At 37.1% G+C, this 10,106-nt stretch overlaps 1 protein-coding gene across 8 annotated transcripts in view; it reads left to right on the forward strand.

The window, feature by feature from the left end:
- The window catches only part of MINDY3 (MINDY lysine 48 deubiquitinase 3), a 104,617-nt gene extending 94,754 nt beyond the window's left edge, over positions 1-9,863 (forward strand). For all 8 annotated transcript variants that reach the window (XM_008150419.3, XM_028158887.2, XM_028158888.2 and 5 more), the window contains 2 exons: positions 5,671-5,742; positions 8,908-9,863. In XM_008150419.3, the coding sequence (XP_008148641.1) occupies positions 5,671-5,742; positions 8,908-9,057 (222 nt within the window). In that variant the 3' untranslated portion in view covers positions 9,058-9,863. The remainder of the gene's footprint in view (positions 1-5,670; positions 5,743-8,907) is intronic.
- The last annotated feature ends 243 nt before the right edge of the window (positions 9,864-10,106 follow it).

The following is a 10,106-nucleotide window of genomic DNA, read 5'->3' on the forward strand; positions in this document are numbered from 1 at the left end:
TGGGGTAGTAAAGGGTTAAGGGCACCAAATATATGGTGGTAACCTATATGATATGACTTTGGTAGGCATACAATGCAATATACTGATCATGTATCATAGAAATGTACATTGAAATGAAACCTATATTATCTTATTAACCAATGTCACCCCAATAAATTTAAATTAAAAAAAACTGATAAGAAGAAAATGTCAAGATAAAATTATTAAATTTCAAGATATAATTGTCAATTTGATGTCTCAGATTTAAATTATCTTTAACAGTAGACAATATTATTAATATTTAATCTTGGTAATTAAAAAAGAAAAAGGAACCCATATTTTCTAAACTGGTATTTGTTATGGTTACTGTGAGTAAAGAAAGTGAGGTAAAAATTCAAAAAGTAACTAAGGATTTCACAATATAGCTATTAGACTTTAAAACTTTTTGTAAATGCTTTATGAAAAAATAGATTCTTTTTTCTGATATTGTTAACAAGACTCTTGGATTGTGATGCCATTTGTTCATACTCCAACTGCTAGGGTTTTTTTTTTTAAGTTATTTTTTGGAATCTAATACTGTGTTTTAGATATCTTAATAAATGTTTAATAAATTTTAGCATTTTAAACTTTTTTGAGACAATGATAAATTAATTTTACTTTTAACTTATTTCAAGGCTGCTGTCAGAATATTTTAGAGAAATTACATGATACTGCTTATAATCTAAGAATTTAACAGTTCAAGAAATTTTTTAATTTTAGTATTCCTTGAGGTAATTAAAGAGAATTCTGGACTCCTTCTCTTTTTCCATTTGGTTATTCTGTTTGTTCTCTCCAACTTCATGCCTTACTGCTTGCTTATTTCCTGCTATTATTCTCCTCAACAAACTCAGCATCTGAAGCTGACTCATCTCATTGCCCCTGTGTAGTTCATGCTCTTTCCTCAACCAAAGCATGTGATTCTGCTCTTGGTTCCCTGTAGAGCAGTGGGTTCTCAAAGTGTGGTCTCTAAGAACTTGTTAGAAATGCAAATTTTCAGGTCCTTCCAGACCTAGTGAAGCAAAAGCTCTGGTGGTAGGGCCCCGCAGTGGGTTTGAACATCCCCTCCAGAGGATTCTGATGTGATGGTGCCAAAGTTGGAGACCCACTGGACCTGTCATTCTTACCTATTCACAACCTGTAAGAGCTCAGACCTCTCAGTGTCACAGAACTTTTCTGATCAGAGCTCATACTGAAACCCAAAATATGGTCGGGTCCAAGCTCTTTGTCTTGTAAAACCAAAGAATGGATTCACGGACAAAAATGATGGGAAGAAAACAAAATTTATTGGGCGGGGGAGCAAAGCTTTGGGTTTGAGGTGGGGGATATACGAACTTCCAGCTGCAGGAAGGGGACTCAAAATGGGTTATCTGCTTAAGCTCTTTGTCTAGGGGATATTCATATACTCTGCTAGCTTTCCCCCCCCCCCCCCCAAAGGGAAGAAAGACTTTTTTTATTTTTTAAATTTTTAAAAAAATATATACTTTATTGATTTTCTTACAGAGAGGAAGGGAGAGGGATAGAGAGTTTGAAACATCAATGAGAGAGAAACATCAATCAGCTGCCTCCTGCACAACCCCTCCTGGGGATGTGCCCGCAACTAAGGTACATACATGCCCCTGACCAGAATCAAACCTGGGACCCTTGAGTCCGCAGGCCGACGCTCTATCCACTGAGCCAAACCAGTTAGGGCTTAAATTAAATTCTTTATTGTTGAAAGTATTATATATGTCTCCTTTTCCCCCCATTGACCTCTCCCAGCCTGCTTCCACCCCCCCAGCACACGCCCTCATCTGCTAGCTTTTGATTGGTCCCTTCAAGGATTTTTGGCAATATCCAATTATATCAACGTTCAAGTTCCCACCTGTGGGAGGACCTAATTGAGGACTGCCACTTCAGGTTCTGGAGTGACAGCACTGTTCCCTCCCAGCCGGGTTCCACCTAGCTAGTTCTAGGTCCTTTGTTTGCCTCCACGTGGTCCCTGTCCCTGACTGCCTACCTAGTCCTGTTTTTCTATCTCAATACCACTGATGTCCTCTTTCTCTATAGTCACAAAATGTAAATAGACTCTATCCCTCGTTTTGGCCATTATTCTTATATTGCTTTGTACGTAACAGATCACTATAGTGACACTATAGTAAACATTTAATCACCAGGAATATATTAAGTAAAGTTATAAAACTAGTCAGAGGGACAGCCAGGAAAATATTTAACTTTAGTAATCTTTACAGATGCTTAAAGTAGGTGCTATGGAAGTGCATTTCTTTGCTATGAGACAGAGGGAGAGGAAAAAACTTGAAATACTCATAAGCATTTCAAGGCAATCCTAATATATAAAAACCCTGGGTCGTAATGACCAGTAATGACCGGAGGCTGACCAACCAGAAGTCAGTGCTGGGCCCGCCTTCAAACAAGTGGTTAGGGGCAATCAGGCAGGCAGGCAGAGTGATTAGGGGTGATCAGGTAGGCAGACCAGTGGTTAGGGGTGATCAGGTAGGCAGGCAAGTGGTTAGGGGAGATCAAGTAGGCAGACAGCCCCTCGCAGGGCTGGCCCTGCCCCCAAGCAAATGGTTAGGGGCAATCAGGTAGACAGGTAGAGTGATTGGGGGTGATCAGGTAGGTAGACCAGCAGTTAGGGGTGATCAGGTAGACAGACCAGTGGTTAGGGGTGATCAGGTAGGCAGGCAAGTGGTTAGGGGAGATCAAGTAGGCAGACAGCCCCTCGCAGGCCTTGCCCTGCCCCCAAGCAAGCAGTTAGGGGCAATCAGGTAGGCAGGCAAGCGGTTAGGGGAGATCAGGTAGGCAGACAGCCCCTCGAAGGGCTGGCCCTGCCCCCAAGCAAGTGGTTAGGGGCAATCAGGCAGGCAGGCAGAGGGGGTTAGGGGTGATCAGGTAGGCAGACCAGAGGTTAGGGTGATCAGGTAGGCAGATAGCCCCTCGCTGGGCTGGCCCCACCCCCCAAGCAAGCAGTTAGGGGCAATCAGGCAGGCAGGCAGAGTGGTTAGGGATGATCAGGTAGGCAGACCAGTAGTTAGGGGTGATCAGGTAGGTAGGCGAGCAGTTAGGGGCGATCAGGTAGGCAAACAGCCCCTTGCAGGGCTGGCCCCACCCCCCAGCAAAGAAAGAGGGAGGCCCAGGCCAGCCAAGCCATTGCACCTCAGCCTGTTGCCTGCAGAGGGAGGCCACTGGTGGCAGGGGAGAGGGGACAGCGCTGCACAGATGGCAAGCAGTGGCAGCGGTGGGGGTGAGGCCAGCTGCCTGTAGCCCAGGGAAGGAAAGCCCTGATAGGCCCTGATCTCAGGCCAGGCCTAGGGACCCTACCCGAGGGGTCCCGGATTGTGAGAGGGTGCAGGCCGGTCTAAGGGAAACCTCCCAAGTGCACAAATTTTTGTGCACTGGGCCTCTAGTTTGTTTATAATAGAACAGCAGATGCAGTTACCACATATTAAGCACGCACTATGCACCAGGCACTATGTGCTTTATAAATTAGGTAATATTTTTCCACATTTTGGCAATGAGGAAATTTAGGATTATAGAATTTAAGAAATTGTTCAAGATCATACAGCTAGTAAGTAGCTGAAACAAGAGTCCAATGTAGATCACCTGACCTCAGAGACTAAACATTTTACCACTGTGTTAAAATACCTTTTGATATTTCAGTATTTTATGCCAGTTGTTAATGACTGGAACTAGAGAATAAATTGTATTCAACTGCAGTAAATATTTATATTGTAAGTTAAAGTACATTAACTCTGAAAATCAACAGCCAAATTATTTATCTAAGTAATTCCATTGATTCATGTGTACAGTTGAGGAAATGATGAAATAAATTGTTGATTATTCTATTTATTGTAAAGAATTTTGTGTAGGATACAAAAAAGTTATAAGAGAGCTTGGTTTTAGTTGCAAATACAAGAATGAAAAGTTAAAAATTGAAAATTTAAATTATCTTTCAAAATAACAACTGAAGAGATGATGCAAAGTAGAATATGATTCTTTTCCAAATGAATTTTTGAAAAAATTATTGTTTCCCTAACCGGTTTGGCTCAGTGGATAGAGCGTCGGCCTGCCGACTGAAGGGTACCAGGTTCGATTCCGGTCAAGGGCATGTAACTTGGTTGCAGGCACATCCCCAGTAGGGGGTGTGCAGGAGGCAGCTGATTGATGTTTCTCTCATCGATGTTTCTAACTATCTCTCTCTCCCTTCCTCCCTGTAAAAAATCAATAAAAAATATTTTAAAAATTATTGTTATAAAGGTCCCAAATTATAAACAACCTAACTAATGTGTCCAAGAAAAACTTTGCAGAAACAGCAAGGTTTGAACAAGGTCTTGAAAATGAAAGAAGGAGAGAGAAAGGCATTTGAGAGCTATCATGAATATGCAAAGAGCCACAAACAAAAGGTCTTTTCATTGGAAATGAGTAACATACTCACCTAAAATGAGAATTCAGAAAGGTGAGTAGTTGTAGATAAGACTAAAAAGGTAGATTAGGTCCTATATTGTAGGAGTCTTGGTTGCAAATCATAGAACCCCAGCCTGAACTGACTTAAGTGGACAGGTGAATATGAATAGGAAGGAATAGCTCAGAGGATTTGAAGAAGCATCAAAAGCAACACTAGGTCTTCTAAGACTGGGGCAGTCTCTCCATCTTATATCCTTCCTCTCTCTGGAGTAGTTGCATTCTCTCAGCGTATTTTTTTTTTCAGTTGACATCAGCTCTCTTCCCTTAGTTCCAATTGGAAAATTCTAAGGAAGATGCTCGTTCAGCTAAGTCACATTCCCATCCTTACATCAATCAGATGTGGCCAGGAAGACAAGGGATAGGCCCAGGAAGACAGCCACAGGCCTCAAGGGAAATCACTGGAGCCAGGCACCTTCAGTGGCATCAGACCATTCATCGATGCCTTGAATGCTAGGTTAAGAGAATTGAAAACTTGATCTTTAGCTAACCAAGAATCAGATGTTAAGACAGTAGGAATAATATGATTAGTTTTTCTGGAAGTTTAGTATAATGATCTATACAATATGCTTTCTTTATTGAATGTTGTTAAAGTCTCTTAACCACTAATTATGTTTTCATTTCTTACAATGCTTGCTATTTTCACTACTTAATAGTTCACAATACTCAAGTAATATTGGGGGGATGGAAACCCCTAATTCATTACTGTGGACCAAATTGGAAGTATTGGTGCATATATGTGTGTGATCTGAGTAAAAGTAATATTCCTGTTCTTTCACACTTATTGAGAGAAGCAAATTATATACAACCAGAAAAAAATCAGAGGTAACATTTTAGGAAATAATTTTGTGTTTTAGAACCTTGTTCTTTAAAAAGAAGTTACAGTAATACATGCACATGGTATTGCAGAAGTAATTTTGTGTTTTAGAATCTTGTTCTTTAAAGAAGTTACAGTAATACATGCACAAAAGTCAACACTTTTCCACTTTCCTGCCTCTTCCCAAGAAGCAACTCTCTCAGCTTTTAGATTTTCTGGTTGTTAACTGTATAAATCTAAGTTTCTTGCTTTATCGAGTGATTCCCCCATCAAAGGATGAGGATTTCAGAAACTTGCATTTTAGTTTCAATTGCTAATTATAAACTGCCTGATATAAAGATATAATTTAAAGTTTTAAAGTACTTTATTTCTAATAGGGCTCCAGTGGTCCAGAGTCTTTTACTGTCTACCACTACAATGGACTGAAGCAGTCAAATTATAATGAAAAGGTATGATAATTCATTCACATAGTGATTTGTCTTCACCTGGGTTGATAAAATAAATATATGAATGTATGACAATGTTTGATTCTCACAAAATTGTTACCTAAGGAGATTATTTCAGGAGTCTCTTTACTATTACAAGATATTTTAGAACAGGTCATATTTTGATTTAACCAATATATGGTACTCTGAGATCTTCATTGGAATTTTGGAGTAATAATTTCACTGTGACAAAATAACTACATCTCTGTGCATGTTGTTATCCTTGACTATGTGGATATTATTATGTCAACATTATAGTTTAGTCCAGTGAAAGTTACTGATCAATTCATGTGAAGAAAGGGGTAATAGATTTTTGATGAGAAAAATATTTTTAAAGGATTTAAATTAATAAATAATATTTAGCACTTATGGAGCATTTATCTGGAATTGTATTAAGTACTTTGTTTTATCTGAAGTTTCCTTCCACCCTATGAAGTAAGTATGGTCTGTATATCCCCATTTTACAGAAGAGGAAACTGAAGCGCAGAGAGGTAAGTACCTTGCGAAGGTCGAACAGCCAGTTGAATGGCAGAGCTGGGACGGAAACTTAGTCTACCGCAGAGCCTGCACTCCTACCCACTGTGCTTTGTTGCTTTCCTTTTTGAATGAATCATTGAAAAAGGCACCAAGGTGACTTACTTCCCATGTACTCACCTGGTTTAATCCAAAAGGTGGTCTCACTGATACACCCTTTTTAATTAAATATTAGCTTTGACTACATATATCATACATCTGTTATTTTTGCATTTATTCAGGTAGCACTCACAGTAGATATATATAGCTAATATTAGAAGGAGTGAGGCCTAACACGGTTTTTCATTTGAAACAATCATGCTGGTTTCATAATTATCTAAATTGAGGATGGCTACAGAAAATAGATTATAAGGTACACTAAATACATAATTTTAGTTACAGCAAATAAAAAACTGAGACTTATATTCCTAACAAAATATAAATTAGATGTGTTATTAAATTAGGTCTAAAGATCATTTCACAAGAAAATAATTTATTTGTATATACATAGTAAAATAATATGAATTTGAAATAAGAAAACTTGGATGCTATTTCCTGATGTATTAATGAGTGCTTCATCTAGATTTTGAAATTTTACATAGCCATGTAATAGGAGGTACTTTAGAATCACTACTCACCCACACAATCCCTGCAAGGTAGGTCAGTCAAATATTATCCATATTTTACAGATGAGGCATCTGAGACAGGGAGATTAAGTGACTCACCCAGGGTCACACAGGAAGTCACTGGCAGAGCAGGGATTGGAACTGAGTTCCTGATTCCCAATCCTGTCTGTGGTCACGCTACCTGTATATAGTAAGTTCATATCATGCTCATGACAAGCATCTGACATACTAACAAAAAGATCAGAAATCAAAGATGAAATATTCTCGTGGCAGTAGTGTAAAAATATAAAGCAAAGCATGTATGTCATTAAGTTGCAGAGGTATGATGTTATGAAGTTACTTAGGAACTAGAAATATGGTAGACTGTCTAGTAAGATACTATTCAAAATATCTGAGGAAATACAGGGAGAAAGCTGGCCAAGTGGGAGGGAGTGTGACCCAGCAGCTGGCACAAGCTCTCGGCCGCAGAGGCAGGTCACAGTGCTTTGCCTGGCAGCTCTGCAGGAATCAGAGTAAAGTTTTTCTGATGCTCACCTGCCAGTGTCTATTTGATATGGTCATTGCCACTGCATATAAAGTACCCGGTTAGTTTTATGTATCAACCTTTCTCTTTGATTTATTTTTCTGTCCTGACATCCTTTTTCATTTTTAACATGGTTTTTCATGCAGCTCAGTAGGATAACTTGAGTTGTATTCTTTGTAGAGAACTTTTCAGAAAAGGAAGTTTTACTTGGGGGAGTTAAAAAGCATGAGTTGTAGTTTTAATTGTAAATTTATTTCATCAAAACTAGAAACAAACTAATATATTAACCAAAATTAGAAAAATGTATTTCACTTTAAAGTATGTCTTTAGAGCTTCCTTAAAAAGGAGTAGATTCATGAAACCAAATTATCTGACCTACTAATATAATATGCTCTATTCCTATATTTAATGTGTCTTTTAAGGAAACTCCTCTTTAAGGGTAATGATGTGATTTCTTTTGGTTCCTTAGTCAAATAGCTTATGACTTTTATATTGGAAGAACATAATTGCAATCCTGCGTATCAGCCATTGCATATGTAAAAATTGGTATATGTACTTTGGAAGAAGGCATTCTAAATCTATTCCTTTTAAATTATACAATCAGAATTTCCCTTGGACAAAAAGAAATTAATGACTGAATAGCTTAATATACACAGTGAGCCCTTATAATAAGTTAGGGCTCACATAGAAACTTCTAAAAGATTGTTATTATAAATTAATCAGAATAAAATATTTTTCTGATACCCACCTGCCAGTTTATATTTGATATGATCATTGCCACTACATATAAAGTACCTGGTTAGTTTTATATATCAACCTTTCTCTTTGATTTTGTTTCTGTCCCGACACCCTTTTCAATTTTTTCTCCATAATTTTTCATGCTGTACAAAGTACAGTCATGAGAAATATTTCAGAAATATTTAATACAATAAATACATTGGCAGGCATCCAAATTGCTTTTAGCTCTGGAATTTTATTGCTTAAATTGAAAAAAGAAAATTAAGTCTGTAGAACATAGAGCTATATTTTTATTGTAGCTTTTTATTTTGTGAGGCAACATGATCATCTAAGAGCCTCAATATTAAAACACTAGGAACTATATAAATTGTTATATAAATAATTTCTTCCAAGTGACATATGTTATTTGAAGAATGAATTTTCTTTTATCAGAAACAATGTGCTTCCAGATTTTTAAGTGCTTTTTCTTGTCATAAACTTACAATCTAAAAAGCAGCTGGTCACCTAGCAGTTAAATCTGTATCTCCATCTTGTTTCCAAATTTATTGTCATGTTAATCAGTAAATAGATATTCTTGCTCATAATTTCTGTCATAATAAAATTATATGTAATGTTTCACATGAAATAATATGCAGTGCCTTATTTGCTAGCCTATGAAAAATTTTGTATCCCTCATAAAAGTTTGCTGAGCATATTGATTTACCTTGGTGACTTTATTTTGTTCAACAGGTCATGTATGTGGAAGGGACCGCAGTGATTATGGGCTTTGAAGATCCCATGCTACAAACAGATGACACTCCTATTAAACGCTGTCTTCAAACCAAATGGCCATACATCGAATTACTCTGGACCACAGATCGCTCTCCTTCCCTAAACTGATTTTCATAAGTATTTAAAAGGAAGATTATACTAGCAGATGTTGAAAGAGGGTTGTAAGACTGGCAATTGGCTATACACTGGTATCACTGACTAATTGTAAATAACATAAGAACACATTTTCAGTGTTTAAGATATGTTTAAATTATTTATGTTAAAATTTACCCTATTTTAACTCTTTGTGTGAAATTTACTAGCAAAATTAAGCTTTAATCAAAGTTCACCACTTTTGCAGTTGGGTAATTGGTCGTTTATCAAATTACAAACATTTAATACTACAGCATTTGTATAGAGTATCAAAGTTACTATTTATAAACTTCTATTTTGGGGTTTTATTTCATTCAGGTATATTATATTGCTTATATGATTCTGGCTTGCAATATATCAGCCTCCATATTTAAATGCAGAGTTAATTTTTATTTCTTTTTAAAAATCTGTTTCCCATTAGAAATACTAATAAATAACACATTATCAACTTGGATCTCTTGACAATTGGCTTAGCTCTGGCATGTTTATAAAAAGTAGAAACTATAAAGGAACAAACATTACCATTTATTCACAGATATATAGAGAATGTATTTTTTAAAAAGATAGTAAAGAGAATCTGTTTAATAGTCTTAACACTGTTAACTCTTACTGTATTGCCAAATACACTCTTCTAAACTTGTCCCAACAGCCCTGTAAGCCAGGTTTTTTTTGTAAATTTATAAATACGATAAATGCATGAAAACATCTGTTATTAGTATATTGCATTATTTATTATGATCCTAGTGGATGGCCTAAATAAACACTTCTTTTCTTTAAATGTACCTTTTCATAATTTTTTTTACAGTAGTGTCTCAGGATAAGTAAATTCTTTTAAATGTTTCTGCCTAGTAACGTTGAGCGCAACATAGAACAATTGCCTAATGGAGTCATATACCACCCTGAAAAGGAAACCAAATCTTACGGTTACCTAAGAGCTCTGTAACTCACCCAGCTAGAAGCACCAGAACCTGGGTGGCAGCTGTCTGGACCAGTGGACAAAAATACAGAAGCCTCATCCTGTTTAT

Source organism: Eptesicus fuscus, chromosome 5 (assembly GCF_027574615.1).
Source record: "Eptesicus fuscus isolate TK198812 chromosome 5, DD_ASM_mEF_20220401, whole genome shotgun sequence".
Lineage (NCBI taxonomy): Eukaryota > Metazoa > Chordata > Mammalia > Chiroptera > Vespertilionidae > Eptesicus > Eptesicus fuscus.